This window comes from Bidens hawaiensis, unplaced genomic scaffold, assembly GCF_021521415.1.
Source record: "Bidens hawaiensis isolate Kalapana, Puna unplaced genomic scaffold, B.hawaiensis_p1.1 tig00011640_1, whole genome shotgun sequence".
Taxonomy (NCBI): domain Eukaryota; kingdom Viridiplantae; phylum Streptophyta; class Magnoliopsida; order Asterales; family Asteraceae; genus Bidens; species Bidens hawaiensis.
Window position 1 is genome coordinate 492,975 of NW_027491916.1, and position 19,029 is coordinate 512,003.

Below are 19,029 nucleotides of genomic sequence, written 5' to 3' on the forward strand. Positions count from 1 at the left end.
TATCCCATAAGTTAGACTGACTGGGGTCTCATCGTGGCTTCTTCTCTTCAGAGTTCTATATGCCCATAGTACATGTGGTAACTTGTCCACCCATTCAGCTCTTTTTAGTCCCAAACTGGATTTTATCCCTTCTAGAATGGTTTCGTTGGCCCTTTCTACTTGGTCATTGCCTTACGAGTGTGCCACCGATGTGAACACCTGTTTTACTTGAAGTTTCGCAAGCCATTCCTGAAGGGTCTTGTCTGCAAATTGGGTGGCGTTATCGCTGACTATCTTCTGAGGTAGTCCGAAGCGACATATGACGAATTCCTATATGAATTTCTTGATGATGACAGTGGTGATGGACGCTAAGGGTTTTGCGACCCACTTCGTGAATTAGTCGATCGCTACCACAAGGAATTTCACCCTTTTGGGCGCTTCTAGGAATGGGCCCATGATATCGATGGCCCATTTCTGGAACGACCCCGCGAAAGAGACTAGAATCAGGTTGTTCTTAGGTCTGAGGGCATTTGGTGTGTGCCGTTGGCACGATTCGCACTTCCGCAGTTTTTTCACGACATAAATGTGCATGTGCGGCCAATAATAATCGGAATTTTTGATCTTTTCCAAGACCATCCTGGGCCCCGCATGTAGCCCACATATCCCTTCATGTATTTCCCGTATCAGGTAATTAGCGTCTTCGGAATCTACGTAGCGTAGTAGTGGACCTAAAAATGATTTCCTGTATGGGATCCCATCTTTCATCTGATATTGCAACGCTTTGTGTCGTATCTTCTGATCCTCCGCTTTTTCATGTGGCAAGATACCTTCCACGAGGTATGCCTTGACGGGAGTCGTCCATGATTCTTCTGGGTTCTGTGTGATGCAAACTTGTGTTGGTAGAACCGATGGTTTTGCAAATGTATCTACTCTGACTTCTTTGGCCAAGTGTTCGAAGCTGGTTGCTGCCAGTTTTCTTAGTGCGTCAGCCGACTTGTTTTCGCTTCTCTTGATGTGTTTCACTCTGCAGGTCTTGAATTTTCGGATCAATTGCTTAGCTTGCTCCAAGTATGACGCCATGACTTTGTATTTGGCTTCGTATGAACCATTGACTTGGCTAGCTATGAGCATCGAATCAACGTGTGCTTCGACGTGTTGTGCTCCAAATTTGTCATCTATGTGTAGCCTAGACAGGATGCTTCATATTCCACTTCGTTGTTCGTGCTCTTAAAATCCAGGCGGGTGGCGTATGTGAACTCTTGTTTACTTGGGCTTACTAGCTTCAATCTGGCCCCTGAAACTTCATCGTTTGATGCCGCATCGGTGAACAACCATGCCTCACTCTCTTCAACGGTCATGATCGGTTTTTCTTCCGCTCTGCACTCATCTTCTTTCTCGGAAGCCCGCCAAAACTTTTCCTTTCATTGTTGACCTTGGTTTGTACTTGAGGGTATGTTATCCTAGTTCGATGGCCCATTTTTCCAATCGTCCTGATAGTTCTGGTTTCCGGAGCACATTTTGGATTTTATAGTTTGGAAACACACTGATTGAATGACCTTAGAAGTATATGCGGAGGCTTCTTGATGCATATACCAGTGCTAAGACTAGCTTTTCCATGATGGAATATCTCATTTCTGCGTTTGTGAGAGTCCTGCTGACGTAGTAGATCAGTGTTTGGATTTTCTCGCGATCTTCTAGTAGCACTGCTCCTACTGCACTGTCTAGTGCGGATAGGTACATAACTAGCTCTTCGCCTTTCCGCGGGGCCGTCAGTATTGCTAATCGATCAGACGTTTCTTTACTTATTAGAAAGCTTGTTCTGCTTCAGGTGTCCACCGGAATCGTGATTTTTTCAAGCAGTTCCGCAACGTGGATACGAATGGGAACGATTTGATTTGCGAAAAATCTATTCATCGCCACCAATCTCCCATTTAAAGTTTGCACCTCTTTTAGCGATCCTGGGGAGGGCATGCAAGAGATTTCTTGTACCTTCTCAAGATTGGCTTTAAATCCATTTTTTTTGACAATCCCCCCGAGGAACTTGCCTTCTTCCATCCCAAACGATCACTTTCTCGGGTTTAACTTCATACTGATTTTTCTCAACTTCTGGAAAGTGTCATCGATATCTCGTAGCATTTGGTCTTCTTGCAGGCTTTTAATACCAAATCATCCAATATACTTCCAAGTTGTTTCTAATCTGTTCCCCGAACTATTTGTCCATCGGGCGTTGATAAGTAGCTCCCGCAGTTTTTAACCCAAATGGCATCATTTTATAACATAATGTGCCTTTTTCTGTACGGGAAGTTGTCTTATCTTGATCTTTTTCCGCCATATGGATCTGATGGTAGCCTTTGTATGCGTCCAGGAAGAATTTGAAGCGATATGGGGCTACTGCTTCCACTTACAGGTCTATCTAGGCAGTGGGTAGCAATCTTTGAGGTATGCTTTGTTCAAGTCTATATAACCGATGCACATCTGCCATGCTCCCTTGATTTTTGGTACCATCACGGGGTTTGCGACCCATGTCTGGTACCGTATTTCCCTTATGATGTCTGCCTTTAACAGCTCGTTCACTTGATCGTTCATCGCTTTTGTTCATTCTGAACCCATCTTTCGCCATTTCTGGACGATTGGTGTGAATGCTGGATTAACCTAGGTGTGTTCCGCTATCCTGCGCGGAACACCCACCATGTCAGTGGATTGCCATGTGAACACGTCCACATTTCTTAACAATAGTTGTTTCAAGTGTGAGAATACGTCGCTTGACAAAGTTGGTCTGATGGTGATGGTTTGTTCCGGGAATTTGGCATTGAGCATCCATTTTTCAGGTTCCTTGTGACTTGCTGTTTTTTATGCTTTTGGGTATTTTGACCCTTCCGCGACCAGACAGTCTTTGTTTGGCTTTATCAATGCGCTCCCTGTTGGTGTTGGGACGCCCTTCATGCCATGTGCACTGGACAGATTTGCATTGAAATCTCCGATCGCCTCTCTTTCCAATATCACATCATGCTTAGACTTTACTAGTAGCATTAACAATTCTACCTCTTTGGTTCTCGAATTCCTTCCATCTCTCAGTGTTACTGGGAACTTCAGTTGTCCTAGCGGATGTGTTATTTCATTCGAGAACCCTGAGATGGGTGCATTAACCGGTTCTAACCTTGCTTTATCTCCCGCATCTAACTGATCAAAACATTGTTGGTACATGATATTTGAAGTTCTTCCTTGGTCAATGAAGACGTAGTTGCTTTGATAATGTCCTATCAGCACGGTGATAATTAGTGGTTGTTTCAGGCATGGTCCTCCTTTGATCCGTGGGAAGACTACCGACTCCTCTTTCCAGGCTTCACTACTTGTTGTTTGCCTTTTCGCACTCTTGTTTCTTCCGCCTTGTATCATGTGTGTGTTCAGATTCCTTATCTATTTTCTTAGGTGACCATCGTCTCTGTTTGGGCCCTGGTTTCTGGCATGCTTCCTGGCATCTATGAGCAAATGTTCAAGTTTTCCAGATTTCCCCGTGTTTTCGATTTAACTGTTCTAATTCGTGCAATCGTCTGTGTTGTTGTCGATGTCTTCATGAAATTTACAGTACTTTGATTTATCCAAATTCTTTCTCTTGAAGATTGTTATGGGTGTCCGGATGTCGACATTCTCAGTTGCCAAGATCTGGGATGGTGTTTTCGCCAGTGGGGTCCACTCCCTATTCTTGTATCCCCGGCTTCGATCGTTTTGCTTTTCTCCTATCAATGGTAGAGCAGCTAGGGGGTGAGCTGACATTTCGGTCGAGGGTTGGATTCTAGACCATTTTGACCCCTGTTCCTTCTTGTTATTCTTGAATGCTTTTGGCTCAATTCTGTTGTCAACTCTGGAGTACCCTTGCCCACATAAGGATTTTTCGGTGTCAGCATACACTTTGGCTGCTCTCATGAGTTCGTTCCATGATTTTAGCATGCCATCTCTCCCTGACAATCATCGGATAAGGTCATCGCTCTGCACTCCTTGGTGAAACCAGCTCTCATCATGTCTTCGCTTACCCCTCCTATTTTGAGGCCTTCTGTGTTGAACCGCATGATAAAATCCTCGATGGATTCGTTTTTCGGCGGAACACAGTCAGTATGTCAGCGGGATTGCGAGTGTGCCTCCACTGCTGACTGAAATGCAGGGAGAATTTAGCTACCAAATCCTTGAAGCTCGTGATTTGGCCTTCTGGGAGTCTTTCTAACCATTCTGTGGCCGCGCCATGGAGAGTGAGGACAAACATATGACACCATACGGTCAATGGCCATCCCGCCACTTCTCCGTCTGATATGAAACTTTGCATACGATCACTTGGGTCGGTCATTTCATCGTGCTTTCCTATCGCAGAAGGTAGTTTTGAGTTAAAAGGCAGCGGAGATTCTGCTATCTTTTGTATGATCTTCGACCTTTCTGCGAAAGCCTTTGGCCTATAGGGTTTTGAGAAATCCACATCCGCGTCAGAATAATAGTTCAAATGTTTTTTCCCCTTGCGTTTGGTATCTCGGTTCGGGGCTTTCCCCATCGCTTCCGCTCTTTGGCTCCAGGATTTTCCCGCATGTGTTTCTTGACTTAGCCACTCGACCTAAGTTAGGGGACCTTTCTTGGCGCCTGCCTTGTTTCTTCTGCTGGTCTTTATGGCTTTCAAGTCTTTCGTTTTCACGGTGGCGAGGGTGTCTCTCGTCATAAGATGATTCTGTGTCATCTCTTGAGAAGACAATGGCTCACGGGGTGATCCTCTTTGCCTGTTTTCTCTCTTGTTGTTTCAATTTCCTTCCGAACTCTTTGCTAACTCTTTCTTGTTCACTCTTTAGCCACATTACCAGGTCATCGTATTCATCATCTTTTGCGAATGGACTTCTTTAACCGCCAGTACGGGTTTTCGTGAAATGGAACGAGGCATCTTGTTTAGGGTGTTCTATCTCGATATAGTCTCCCCTTTTTCTCGAACTTCCTTCCGGTGGCCCATCTAAGTTGGGTTGCACGGATGGAAGACTGAGGTTTCGACGGGGGAGGTCTACCGGAACTCATGACATGATTTTTGATTTTCAGTTCTAGTTCCACTGATGGCGCCAACGAAGAAACACTAAGTCTAACCCGATATTGTTAAACCTAATATCTCACCCAAGAAGAGATTACAGACAATAATGAGTTCAACGGACGATTCACCAGCAAAACCGAACACCGTGAGCTCGTTACGAGAAGGGAAATAGGGGGTCTTCTCGTAAGCACCCTCCGGCGTGAGAATCATTATGGTAAGTAATCATAATATATTTAGAGAGATTAGAGAGTGTGGAATCGGATCCCTTTACCGTTAGACCTCATCTTGTATTTATAGTCGAAAGGGGGAGAAGGGTTAGGCCAGCTGTCCCCACTTAATGGAAGCTTCTAGTCTCATGGCTAAGCATGATGGTCTTTCTTGATTGATTGGACACTCTAGCCAATGATATTATTTTTCCTGTGCAAGTACCGCGTTGGCCCATTCCTATTGGTCCATCGTGCGTCCATAAAATTGCCAGGTTATTGAGCAGTGGTACCTCACCACGTGTCCTGCCTGTGGTGGTACTTCCGTTGTGCTTTGTTACTTCTCATAATTATGAGTGTGTCTTCCGCGCAGTGGTCTTGTGGCGCCTTCGTGGATGATATTCTTTTTGTGGGTTCTTCCTTTTGACTTGTTACTTGTATGGTGTGTTTGGTACCTTACTCCCACAGTTTGGTTGTGAATGTGAGTGAAATTTTAGATTAGGTTTGGTTATGTAAATAGAATATAGAGAAATTATTATTTTATTAAAAAGTTAGGTTGATTGGGTTGTGAATGGAAGTAGTCTAAGACTTTTGTAAAAATAATATAAATTATTAAAAATATTTAAGATACGCCCAATGATTAAAAGATTGCGACGTTTTTCGTCCAAGGGTTTTTGCAAAAATATTAGCTAGTTGGTCATGAGTCAGGACACAATCCATTTCTATGTGACCTTTTTCAACATGATCTTTTATGAAGTGATAACACTTATGGAATCATACTAAATTGATGTCTTAACTAAGTTAAAGCCATAATCCCTTGATTAATATGTTTGGATCAACAAAACTTGAGAGCAGCATTTTTCAGCATCAATGTAGTCAACTTTGATATTTTGCAAGCCTAACAAACTAGATGTTCACCTAACATTTAATACATGAAGGCACTTTTTCTACCCATCTTACTGCTTGCATGAACAACATTAGAGTATTAGAGTAGGCTATAAGATCAAAGTTTAAATCTTTTGGGTACCAAGATCTAGATATGAAGTTCGCTTAAAGATATTTAAACACCCTTTTTGCAGCAGCTAAGTGTGATATTTTGTAATTACATTGATATTTTGTTAGAACGTATTTGGAAAATACAGCCTACTTGTTGTAAGATATGAACAAGCTTTTGGACGCGCTATATAACTCTTTCATCATCAAACAATAGTTTTTGCGGGTCATGAATCTCACCAAATCCAGATAGCTCTAAAGTTTTTTTTATTTTTGTATTATAACTTGATTTGACCTTTCTTTTACTTTTATCTCCCATTTGACTACACACAAAGACAAATCAACATTGTCTAAACACGTGTACAATGTAGAAACATGGTGCAAATTTCAGACTAATTGATCTTTCAAAATTTTTAAGTTGTTACCATAGTTCAATTTAAAGTCATACAAACTTTACAAAGAGACTCACCGACCACCGCTGTATTACACGATAATCACCGCTTTAAAAATGGTTATTTTTGAAGTAGTGACGAGATCTTTTATAGAAACCCAAATAGGAATCGATTTCAAATCCGGGTTCCGGTTCCCCAAGTTGTAAAACATCATGGAATTCTGTATAACACTTGATTCATACTAGTGTTGCATTTTTATAGTTTATTTGGTAGATTCTACATCCAACATGAGTTTACATGTTAACCTATCGAATAATACAAAAACGCTACTAATATTTCATTAAGCCCTTACAACAATTCTTTTAGCCTCTAAAGATATAATTCATCAGAGTTAGTATTTTAATGTAAAATACTAGGGTTAATCACAACCAGGAGTTACTGGGTTGGGTTGAACCTCATATCATATGAGCTAAAAACTGCCACCAAACATGACGCAAGACTCAAACATCACTGAAACTGATTGCAACCACGAGTTGGTGGTGTGGTAAAGCTAAAAAACTGTTACGGTTACCAATCACGAAACAAAACCCAAATACCAGTGAACCATGACACCACATGCATGTTCACAAAATTGACTAGAATACAGCCACGTTCAACTCAAAACACAAGCCACTACAATGTCACAAAAAGTTTATAGCCTAAACTGAGTTTATAAAAGTTTTCTACTATTTGAGTGTTCCGTTAGCTAATAATCGTGTGCCGTATTGATCACACTTGCATTTCAAGACCAAAGACCTTAAGACATTTATGTAACATTTAATAATCGTGAGCGTTGAGGACTTCATAAATGCCACCTGTCACCCTCTAATATGCCATAATGAGGGAGTTTGTAAATATGGCCATAAAAGTTCACCCTTCTGAAAGAAAATAATGTACACTACAAATCTAGTACAAAAAATCATATTGTATCTAACCATGAATCAAAATCATCAAGTGGTTCGGATTTGGACACGTGTTGAGTCTGTGAAGCAATGTTGTTTGGATCAAGCAGAGACGGAGTAGAGGTTTCATTGAGTAAGTCATCAAGTGTACCATCAATATCAAAATCTAGTGCGGTTTTCTTGGAGGTCAAGGTTGATGCTGACGCCTTCTCCTTCAAGTTGACATCATCAAAAGAATCAAGCAGTGTATCAAGTTCTATTTCAGCCGTTTCTGCTTTGAGTTTTGATTGGTTTGAAACAGGTTTCGGGTTTATTTTGGGCGCGGGCTGCTGGGGGTTCGTGTCAAAGTTGCTCTTGGTGGTGGATGATGATGTGACTTCGTGATGGTCAGATGATTGGTGTTCTTCAACTTTTTCAGAATACTGCTGAAAGGCAAAACCGAAGTATTTAGACTAGACAACAATTTTAGCATTTATGAAGATTTTGGAAAATTACGGGTCAATCTGAGTTGTATCTTAACAACAATTTTTAGCATTCATGAAGATTTTGGAAATTATGAGTCAATCTGAGTTATATTTCAACTCTTAGTGGGTCAAACATAATATAAACTTTTCTGAAAAAAGAGATTTTAATAGTTTTAGGCATTACAAATAATAATGCAGGCATAGTTTAATAATGCCTTCAAAAGATTTTTCTTTTAAGCTAATATGTGTTATAAACAAACTCTAACAATTCAAACATAATGTAACTTTCTTTTAATTAACATCCTTTTTAAAAGGATTTGACACGTCTTTTGCATTAAAAATAAAAACAGAAGCAAATTTCAATGCCATGCAATGCAATGAATCATTTCCTTTTAATGTCAAGCCAGATTATAACTTTATCTCTAATGGGTCAAGCAGAATCGAGTTTTTCAAACAAATTGATCTCTAAGAGGCTTTACGCATGAAAAACAAAAGCACACTTTTGGCAACTTCCAATGACTTAAAAGCATTTTGTTTTAAGTTAGTTCTTACATCATCCATTTGACCCAGTAGGATCTAAAAAACAACAATCGACCCCTTAATAAGTAAATGGGTCGAAACAACCACCTGTAAATGTGTAGAAATTACTACATACCTGCATGGGAGGGAAGAAATCAGGTTCCATGAAAAGCCTTTTTGGTAGATCTATTTTTGTAAGTTGATTTGCAAGAGCATGCATATTCAGTGACAGAAATGAAGCCTGCACATGTAACACCAGAGTATTAAAAGACTTGCCTTTTTTTATTATTAAAAAGCTAAGTAACACCAAACTGCTAGAAGACCTTAATTTTTTTTTTATTATTAAAAAGCTAAGTAACACCAAATTATTAAAAGACTTGATTTTTTTTTTCATTATTAAAAAGCTATCTATTATCTTCTCCTTTTGTCTCTCCTTTCTCTTATTGTCAAACGACCCATTTTTTCTTTTTTTGTTTTTCTCTTTTCTATAAGGGATCAGAGTGTCGCAATCGGGAACGGGAAATAATGCCACCATGGCGTCTTACATGAATATTTGCGTAAACCGACAGCAACCATTGAATCAAGGCATTGGCAGATAATTTGTTTTGTTTAGAAGTTGAGCATATTTCAAGTATCCACATACATGGTTTAAAAAGGCTTTCTGAGACGCGCCTCAAGGCTTACGCCTCGGCAGCCTCGATGGAAAAACGCATAAGAGGCTTAGCCTCATTAGGGTTTACTGAAACCTAAGCCTTGACCTTTGCGAGGCAGTCTGAGGCGGTGAGGCTTCGAGGCAAGGCGTGAGGCTTAAGCCTCACTAAAAGTTGTAAAATACTGAAATATGCCAAAAAAAATTATTTTCTGGACTTTTTTTTACTGTTAGTGGACTTAAAAAACATCATCGTTTAACTGTATAATGGTTAGGGTTTAACTGGCGTGCCTCCTTTCACAACACCAAGCAACAGCAACACAGACACAACAAAAAACTATTTTATGATGCTTGTTTTGCCATTAAATTAATGGTTGAACTATTTTATGATGTTTGTTTTAATACTAAATTAGTTTTTATAATATTCATTTATTTTATGTTAAAGTGTGATTTTTATAGATAATGTTTATTCATAATGTTTATATTTAGTATTTTTTAATAATGTTTCGAGGCTTACGCCTCGAGAGTCTAACGGAAAACGCCTCGAGGCTCGCTTCCTCCTTTCTAAACCTTGTCCACATAATACCTTCACTCGAAGGATAGATTGTTCCTCTTTTACTCAAGTATTTTTCTTTCACCTTGTTTATCTATTATAAATGAAATGCATTTTCTTTTAAGTAACAGTTTTAATCTTTTAATAAATATAAATTACAATTATATATTTAAAGAAAGTTTAGGTAAGTTACGGACAATACTATGTGTTTAGGGACGGGGAAGAAAAAATTGGGTAAAGTAATGTCAAACTGATAGGAAGAGAGAGGGTGCAAGATGTGTGGAAAGTTAGAGTGGAGAGTGCCGTCCCTAACTTCCCACGCCTTCTCTTTATTCCACATCAGTGCCACATCACCTTCACCTTCCCTAAGCGCATTCTATCGTCCTAAACTTCTTTTAATTAATTAATTTTAATTCACTCTTTAGTCTATAATAATAAAAATTAGGCTATCTAATAATAAAAATGTAAATTAATAGAAAATGCATTTCATTAATAATAAAAAATAACAAAATAAAAGAAAAATACTAGAGAAAATAAAGACAAAAAAATAGCAAATTATCCGTATGTATTGTGGACACTTGAAATGTGCTCAACAAGAACCTCACATATGTTGTAGACTTGTAGAAGATTTGTTTCAAAAACCCCTCCAACATAACTTTAAAAGAAAATACATTTCATTTATGCCTTTCAAAATAACAATTGTCACTTATTTGGGTCCAATTATGATAGGAATCCGATTCTGGTTAATGGCAATGGAAATTGAATGAAGTAACATAAACTGTAACTAGAATTGATATGAAGAAGATGACCCAATCGGATCTTACAGACTTCGATAGACTAACACCGAAGTGTTCCCTCCCAAGGCTATGCCCTCTCTCTATGGAGCCTAACAAACTGAATAATACTCTCCCTGCTCCCTTAGAAGTTATTGATACTTATTTATAGAATATAAGTTTCACTTGATCCCCTCCTAAAATAGACCGATGACATTTAGACTAGAAACTAGGAGGGAGTAATGATAGAAATCGTATCTAGTTTCTAGTCTAAATGTCGTTTGTCTATTTTAAGAGGGGGTCAAGTGCAGCTTATATTCTATAGATAGGTATCAATAACTTCTTAGGGAGCAGAGAGAGTATTATTCAGTTTGTTAGGCTCTTTGTTTGGCATAGAGAGAGAGAGAACATAGCCCTGGGACACTTCGGTGTTAGTCTATCGCGTTTGTAAGATCTGATTGGTCATCTTCTTCATATCAATTCTAGTAACAATTTATGTTCATTCAATTTCAATTTCCATTGCAATTAACTAGAATCAGATTCCTATCAAATTATGTTGTTCGAAACCAACCGAACCACCCAATTCAAAGCAAAATGGCTACTTTGGCTGGCTTGAGAATTTTACATTTCAGTTTACGTTTATAAAAACCAAGTTTAACAGCTTGGATCACGGTTTACAACCTGCTGTGTAAACCAAACCAGCCATTCACCTATATTATTTCAACTTTCACTTTTGAAATATTCATGAATGATAAACCAACGTTATCACTTTTATAGCGGACCAATTCTAAGGAATCAAACCTATCGTAATTAAGAAACACTAAAAAAAATTAAAAACATATTCATATTAAATAAATAAAAAAATCAATCAAATAAACAAAAAAAATGAAAGAAAATAACACGGATTAACCAAACCATTATAAAAGAAAAACACCGGTTCAAACCCGCTAACCAATCCGGTCAACCCCAACACCCTATAGGCTTTTGTTCCTCTAATTTATCTTTATTGAAGTAATCTTAAATACTTGTAAAACAGTCCAACAAGTTGCATAGATTGTGTATCAAATTTTTGGCAACCCATAGTAAACTTTATGCATATTATGTTTACAGAACACTATGACAACATCCAGAAGAGAAAGATGATACTTCTAGTAGTGCTGACTTAACTTAACTAGTCAAAACTCGAAAGAAAAAAAAAAGGCTAGTAAGGCTCAAGACTTCAATAGTGCAGCTAAGCTTTATAATATATACCAATTGTTCTAATTTGTAAAGCCAGAATTTACAGAAGTCAAGTATTGCAGCTATTTCAAAGCATAAATATGTCTAAGTTAACCAAAAAGGAATGTAATTCCAAATGGCTGCATTATTTTTTCTTATTTTTGTAATGCCATTGTCTCAGGCTTCAGTTACAAATTTAACCAACTTGCTTGGCTGTTTTCATGTACAATAAATCTTAAGCTTGTTTATTCTGTTTATTTGATGTACGAATCATAACATGACTTGCTTCTTTCATTGTTTTACTTATAAAATAGTATACAAACACATCACTTTATCATAAACTTTTCAAAATTTCCAAAACCTAATATTTATAATTATGTCATATCACTAACTCATACACTTAAAGCCAAGGGCGTGAACTTCTATCAGGAAAGAAACTTAACATGAAATTTGTGGGTTTGAGCGTAAGTCTAAACGAATCCGGGAACACGTTTAGCTGAACAGTTCGTGTCGGATCAACTTGGCGAGTTTGCAGGTTGATCCATTTAATCCTTTTACTTTATAAATTTGTTTAAAAATGTGCTTTATGTAATAATAACGTAAACCAATTGGATATTTTATGCCATAATATAGAAACAGAAGAGAAATGAGCATAATATTTTACAGTTTAAACATAATTGTTTTATACACATTTGTATCTTTCGCTGTAAATTTGTACTTGAGAATTGATACCCAAAAAAAAAAACATTTTAATTACACGGGTCGTGTTCTCGCCAACCAGCAAATACACAGGTCATGTTTGGGTTCTTGTGTCCGACATGACTTTGAGGTTTGTGTTGGCTTCAACAAGCCAACACGACCCACTTAGCATCCCTACTTGCAGCTGAGAAATTGAAAAATTAAGTTTTACGGTATTATACATCAACTGCATTTCCCCTCATATACTGGACAAATTAATTGTATATGATCTTAATTAACATTGCTAAACAAAAAATAATCCATAAAGATTGAAGTGAGACCTCCAACTAGAAATACATTGCAGGTCCCAATAAGCACTAATCTATCCTAATTTGACTGTATGATAACTTTAATTAAAAAAACAAAGTACCTCATAATTTGCATGCGTCTTATCCTCAACAAAGAAACTATCATTTTGAATAGACGATAGTAAACTTTCTCCTTGCACAGCAACAAGGGATTCTTTTCCTTGACCAAAATCTAAAAAAAGAAAAACATGCTTACATTTTTATATAATACCAAATTACTTAACACACATTAAAAACAAACGAAAGCGAATAAGTGCTTACCAAAATCATCAAGAGTCGGAAAGAACTCCGAAGCCTTGGCCTCAGAAATCAAGAAAGCATAATCTGCACCTTTACTTTTAGGTGCAAAAACATCACTCAGCTGAGCATCTGTTTGATTCTCCATTATAAGATCATCCTCATCCTCATACCGGTCCCAATTAGACGGAAGTGCAGCGCGGCCCACCCGAGGTTTTTCCTTAACAACCTTCCCCGGTGCTTCATCGGCGGCAGGTGGGACGAAAGACGTAGCAGCGGCTTTTACCTTTTGATTTGGATGTTGCAGACTGTGTGCTCTCTTTGATTTTGCTAGTGATTTTGAATCCATGGTGCATATAATGTTGTTGATTATTATTATTATTATTATTATTATTATTATTCTATACAAATAAAAGCTAATACCAACTTGGGGAACTACAGAACCCTAGTATGTTACGAACAATTCGGTAATCAAGCAAAGATCGATAAAGAGAAGAAGAAACTAAGAGAAGAAGAGTAATCTCAATTCAACGATATCCATAAGATCAGGTTTTTTCCGCTTAAGTACAACTAGGTTAACAACTAACCAATGACTCCCTATACTATTCGACTATTACAATTCATTCCTTCTACTATTTTGATACCTAACATTACTCCCCCCTTAAAAGATCTTTTGTCCCCAAAAATTAAAAAATAATAAAAAAATTGCTAATCAAAAGTATCAAAACCAAATTGTGAAAACAATATGTAGTTTATCATCCATTACAACCCATATTTGTCAATGAATGGGACCTTCACTGTTTCAATTGCATCTTGAAACACTTTCATAGAATTAAGTCCACCCTCATGTCTTTCCCTGTCATTGTACAAATACTCCAACATATTTATTGCTCCTTTAACCCTCATCTGACCCAATAATGGTAGTCGATAGTCAAAGAGTTTAAAACTAATTCTTCTTGTTGCTTTCTCTTTTTCTCCATAAGTAAGTGCTTTTCCATAACCACCAACATCAATAACCAAAAAAAATATGCCAGCTAAGGGTGACTCACTTGAACCATTTTGCATACCTAAAGCTCGGATAGAACAGTAGCAAACTCCGGTTTGATCTAAATATCTGCTTATAAATTCTTCATGGTTCTTTTTGTCCCACTTTTTCTTCCTTACTCCTCTCCAATGAGATACTAATATGTTGGTAAAAAGTTCGTATCCCAGTTTCCATCCTACATGTCACTCCTTAGAAAAATTCTTCCATGAAAGATGTATAGTACAACCCCCCCCCCCCCCTTGTGCACCATAAAGACAATCATTTTCATCAGAATTTTGGTAGCCTAACATGGCCACTTGACATGTCTGTTTTAATAATCTTTTTGGAGTCTGCAAGATTTTCTTCCTCCCAACCTGTTGAGACTTATGGTAAACCACTTGGTCCTTTCTATTGGTCTTCCAATAACCTTTCACAATAGCATGTTTTGTTGTCAATCCATTTCCAACTTTCATGTCAAAGACACTTAAAAAGTACCATTCCAAGTTTCTACTTTTTACATATCGGATAGAATTTAGCTCCATAATCAAAACTCTTATTTTATCAACATCAAATGCTTTCCACCTTGGAAGATATCCAAACTTGTGTACATGGGATCTGTGTGAAGCAACATGTACAACCGTATCTGCCACCACTGCAATATTGAACCACATAACCATACCAGTCACCACTGCATTCTTAAACTGCATAACTGTACATGCCACCACTGCACTATTTACAACATGTTCATTAGATGGGATTGGGAAAAACGTTGTATAGGAATCTGATTTAGATCTCCATTTATGCCACAAGTATACACTTACTTTCCTTTTTAAACAACTTCCATTCATAATCATGATGAGAAGCAACTGTTTGGGTTTATTAATTTGGATACAACACAGCCAAATAGACAAAGTAGTCCACCTTATGCCCAGCTTATTTAAACATGTGACTAGATCAGGTATTGCATCAACTGATATAATGGTCAGACCAATTAAAGACACACTATTAGTATTCTCATCCCCATCATTTAACAATTCAATTGTGACAACCTTGAATTTCTGAAGATTAAAACTAACCGCAACAAAATTAATGGTTCCCATTGTCAATTCTGCATGTATCAAATAAAATACCAGTTGTTCATCATAGCAAAGAGCAGATAACAGTCTCATGGACAAACAAAACTCCAAATAAGTAGTTGTTGCCTGTATCAACCCACTAGTTCCTCGATAAGCAACACCAATATACTATTTGGTATGGCCATTTCTATTATACACATCAAATTCATTATCCAAAAATTCATAAAACTTTCCTATTCCGAACATGCTATATAAAACTCCATTAGAAAGTCCAACATTAAGATTTTTGTTGTCACCAAAATCAAGAACTATTTCTTTCTAATAAGAGAATGAGGTTTTCTTCCAATAATCAAGAAAGTTATGGGGCATCTTATAATCAATCTTGTGCATATGAACATTTCCCTTCAAGCTTCAATACCTCATTCCTTTCTCAAATAGCGTCTGAATCCAATGCCAGAGCATGTGCATCTACTAGCCATAAACGTGACCGCACAAGATTTGAAGACGAAGATACTGAATTTATGTCACGAGATGAAATCGAGAGGTATTCTCCTTCTAGAAAAGATGGTATTGATTCTTTGCAGGAAACACATTTGCGTTACTCATATTGTGCATTTCTTCAGAACCTTGGAATTCGTCTTGAGCTGCCACAAACTACTATAGGGACAGCTATGGTACTATGCCACCGTTTTTTTGTCCGACGGTCTCATGCATCCAATGATAGATTTTTGATTGCTACTGCTACTCTTTTCCTTGTTGCGAAGTCTGAGGAGACACCTTGTCCTCTAAACAACGTCTTGAGAGTATCCTCTGAAATTTTACACAAGCAGGATTTCAACTTACTCTGCTATTTACTCCCTGTGGACTGGTTTGAACAGTACCGGGAGAGGGTGATTGAAGCCGAGTAGATGGTTTTGACAACTCTAAACTTTGAGCTTAACGTGGAACATCCGTATGCTCATCTTACATCCATGCTTGACAAATCAGGGCTTGCGCAGTCACTTTGGTGAACCTGGCTTTGATACCATTGTTACGAACAATTCGGTAATCAAGCAAAAGATCGATAAAGAGAAGAAGAAACTAAGAGAAGAAGAGTAATCTCAATTCATCGATATCCATAAGATCAGGTTCTTTCTGCTTAAGTACAACTAGGTTAACAACTAACCAATGACTCCCTATACTATTCGACTATTACAATCCAGTCCTTCTACTATTTTGATACCTAACATAGTAGTATTAATATTAACTTGGGGAATTACATAAACCCTGGTTATCAAATTCTTTCACAAAATCGAATAAACTGAACAAATCATTGAACTGAAACGTAATAATAATATAATTGAATCAGTTGTAAGTAACAGAAAAGGCAGTGTAAAATAATGAGAAAATTAAATTAAATTAATTATGATTAAACTGTGGAACTAGGGTTTCAGGATACCTTTGACGGATGAGTGCGAATGTAGAGTTCCTCGGTGATTTGTGTTAGTAAGTTCAAAAGGGTGAAGTGGCTCATGGATAGAACCGTTTTATCTGACTCGGGCCGGGTCCTTGTAAATCCCCCCCACACACACTTCCTAAAAAAACATGTATGTGACGTCTATATAACCATGCGTCAAGTCCGATCGAGAAGCCAAACCGAACACACCTGCCACCTATTAATGATACGTGTGTGTATTTGTGTTTTGTATTATTTTTTTAAAGTAAACTAGATTTTAGTAGGTGGTGTAACTCGCCGTTAGATTACTCTTGTAGTCTCGTTCATGACCCAATCTCCTACTTTACAACCCAACTAAACTCAATTTTTCACTCTCATTCACAACCAACCCAAACCATTTTTTTATTAAATTAACAAGTATGATTTATAGTTAACTTTGTAAAAATATTAAAACCAAATAATTAAATAAAATAAAAAATTATTAGTCTTGCTCTCTTTTTATATTTTTTTAATTAAAATAATGTTAAACTTCTTTGAAGATAAGTTTAATAAAATGAAAAAGTATAACGAACCAATTAGTCAGTTCAAAAGAAATAGCAAGCGAGATATTAGTATTTAACATGTCAGAAATAATGACAACTAGTATGGAGGACCCGCGCTTTGCTCAGGTCGTTGTATATAGTATATTAGACAGATCAAAGGTAAAGTAAAGCCGTAAAGGTAGGTGATTCAAATTACACGACTGAAAAAAAAAACACACTTTAGGATTTGAATTTCAGACAACTTCACCAAAGTAAAATGTATTATGTAATTTTCATTTTACAAAGCATAAACAAAATAAGAAACAATGATTCAGTAACTCGTTCTTTCAGAGTTTCAGGTAAGCGATGACTATCAGTTTCTTGGCCATCACGTGCCCTCACATGAAGATAATCCGGTTTTCGATCCAACTTGGGCGTCAAACTTGAATCGCAAACACTGCTTCATACAACATCAAAATAAAGACCCCCATTGCAATTGCTCCAAAGAAATTCTAGAATTGTATATGTACAAAGCCATCCACCGTATTCCATTCTAAATTTCTAAAAATGTTAAAAAATGAAACTGCAAAATGCAAAATCGAAAATTGTTACCTTCAAGTTCCGTTTTTGCCTCAATTATCTCGATCGGCTACGCTTAAATTCAATTCAAACATTGGTATACAAAAACATTGTGAAGCAATGTAAATACAAATTACATGATAGAACACGATGAAACATATATATTAACTAATATTGTAGTTTAATTCAATATTGTTTAAACTTTCTATCATGACACCAAAGATAAGATTTATTCCAAGTGAGATGCTGGATTGAAGACTTGTGAAACAACTTTTATTTTAATCATGAATTACTAAATTGTGCATATTGCACATCATAAACTCTTAAAAACTTCTCATTAAATAAGGACTCTTAAAATGGCACATCCTCCTATTACAGTATTACGACCCATGTTAAAGCGAAGAACTGAAAAAATCATTAGGCCTTAACTCTGCTTCTTCAGCAAAAGAGGCTTGGGCAGGCTGCTTATTCACTCTATTAATATGTTGTAGTATAACTATAAGATGATACACTTGTTAAAGCATCATGAAATTTGAGAACAAAATCTTGTAGTAATGACTAATAAACTTAATAAAGACCAATATGTGTTTACTATTTGGTAGAATTTTTTACCTTAAAAGTCAAATTGCTTAAAAATAATGTGAAATTCTAAAATAGATGAGTTATAAAAGTCAAACCGCCTAAACGATGACAACTCCATTTTGGTAACCATTGTTCAATAGTTTGACTTCATAAGTGAAATTGCTCAACAATGCATTAATGGACATTTTCGAACTCAAAAATCAGTCTGCTTAGAAATACATACATGCTTGTCATGCTACTACTAAGACAATAATTTTTCACAACAAAAAAATTGTAAGACAAATATGACCAAAAAATTGTCAGCTCTTTTTTGTTTACCAATTTTCAACAGCTTGACTTTAAATTATCATTGTATATTTGTTGAATAGTTTGACTTAAAAATCAAAGTGCATATACGTGAAGAAGTATTTAAGTTTTGCAACGATAAGCAGTTTGTCCTCAAAAGTCAAACACTGTTTTGGTTACTTTAGTTGGAATCGTAAGTGTAAACATTAATTACTTTTGTGCTAAGGCGTGTGGTATGTTTACTTACATGCATTCGTAACGTACTCATCCCAATGGTCTAAGCAGACAAACTGAAGCTATTCTTCTTCACGTGGGTGTGCTCTCTTGTTGCAGTTTACATATCACCAAGGTTTGTCGTGGTCAATGTCTGCAACAGTAACGATGCATGTCTCTCTGTTTTGCTGTAAGTTAAATAACATTTTTACAGTTAAGAGATTCTCTTATGCTGATGTTATGTTTGGCATGTATTGTACGAAACTTACAAAGGTAGTGTTGCTTTTGCAGCGT

The 19,029-nt window shown here is 37.1% G+C and overlaps 2 protein-coding genes and 1 pseudogene across 2 annotated transcripts; 1 reads left to right on the plus strand and 2 right to left on the minus strand.

The window, feature by feature from the left end:
- Positions 1-375: 375 nt before the first annotated feature.
- Positions 376-1,059, minus strand: LOC143538555 (uncharacterized). Its single transcript, XM_077032086.1, has one exon. The coding sequence runs from the start codon at positions 1,057-1,059 to the stop codon at positions 376-378; it is 684 nt and encodes a 227-aa protein (XP_076888201.1).
- A 6,416-nt stretch (positions 1,060-7,475) lies between these two features.
- On the minus strand, positions 7,476-13,369 carry LOC143538556 (protein ECERIFERUM 16-like). Its single transcript, XM_077032087.1, has 4 exons — positions 13,045-13,369; positions 12,846-12,955; positions 8,681-8,785; positions 7,476-7,983 (listed from the first exon to the last, which is right to left on the minus strand). Exons 1-4 carry the CDS (start codon positions 13,367-13,369, stop codon positions 7,579-7,581), a joined length of 945 nt encoding a protein of 314 aa, XP_076888202.1. The 3' UTR covers positions 7,476-7,578.
- A 2,076-nt stretch (positions 13,370-15,445) lies between these two features.
- Positions 15,446-16,130, plus strand: LOC143538557 (cyclin-T1-3 pseudogene; annotated as a pseudogene).
- Positions 16,131-19,029: the final 2,899 nt, after the last annotated feature.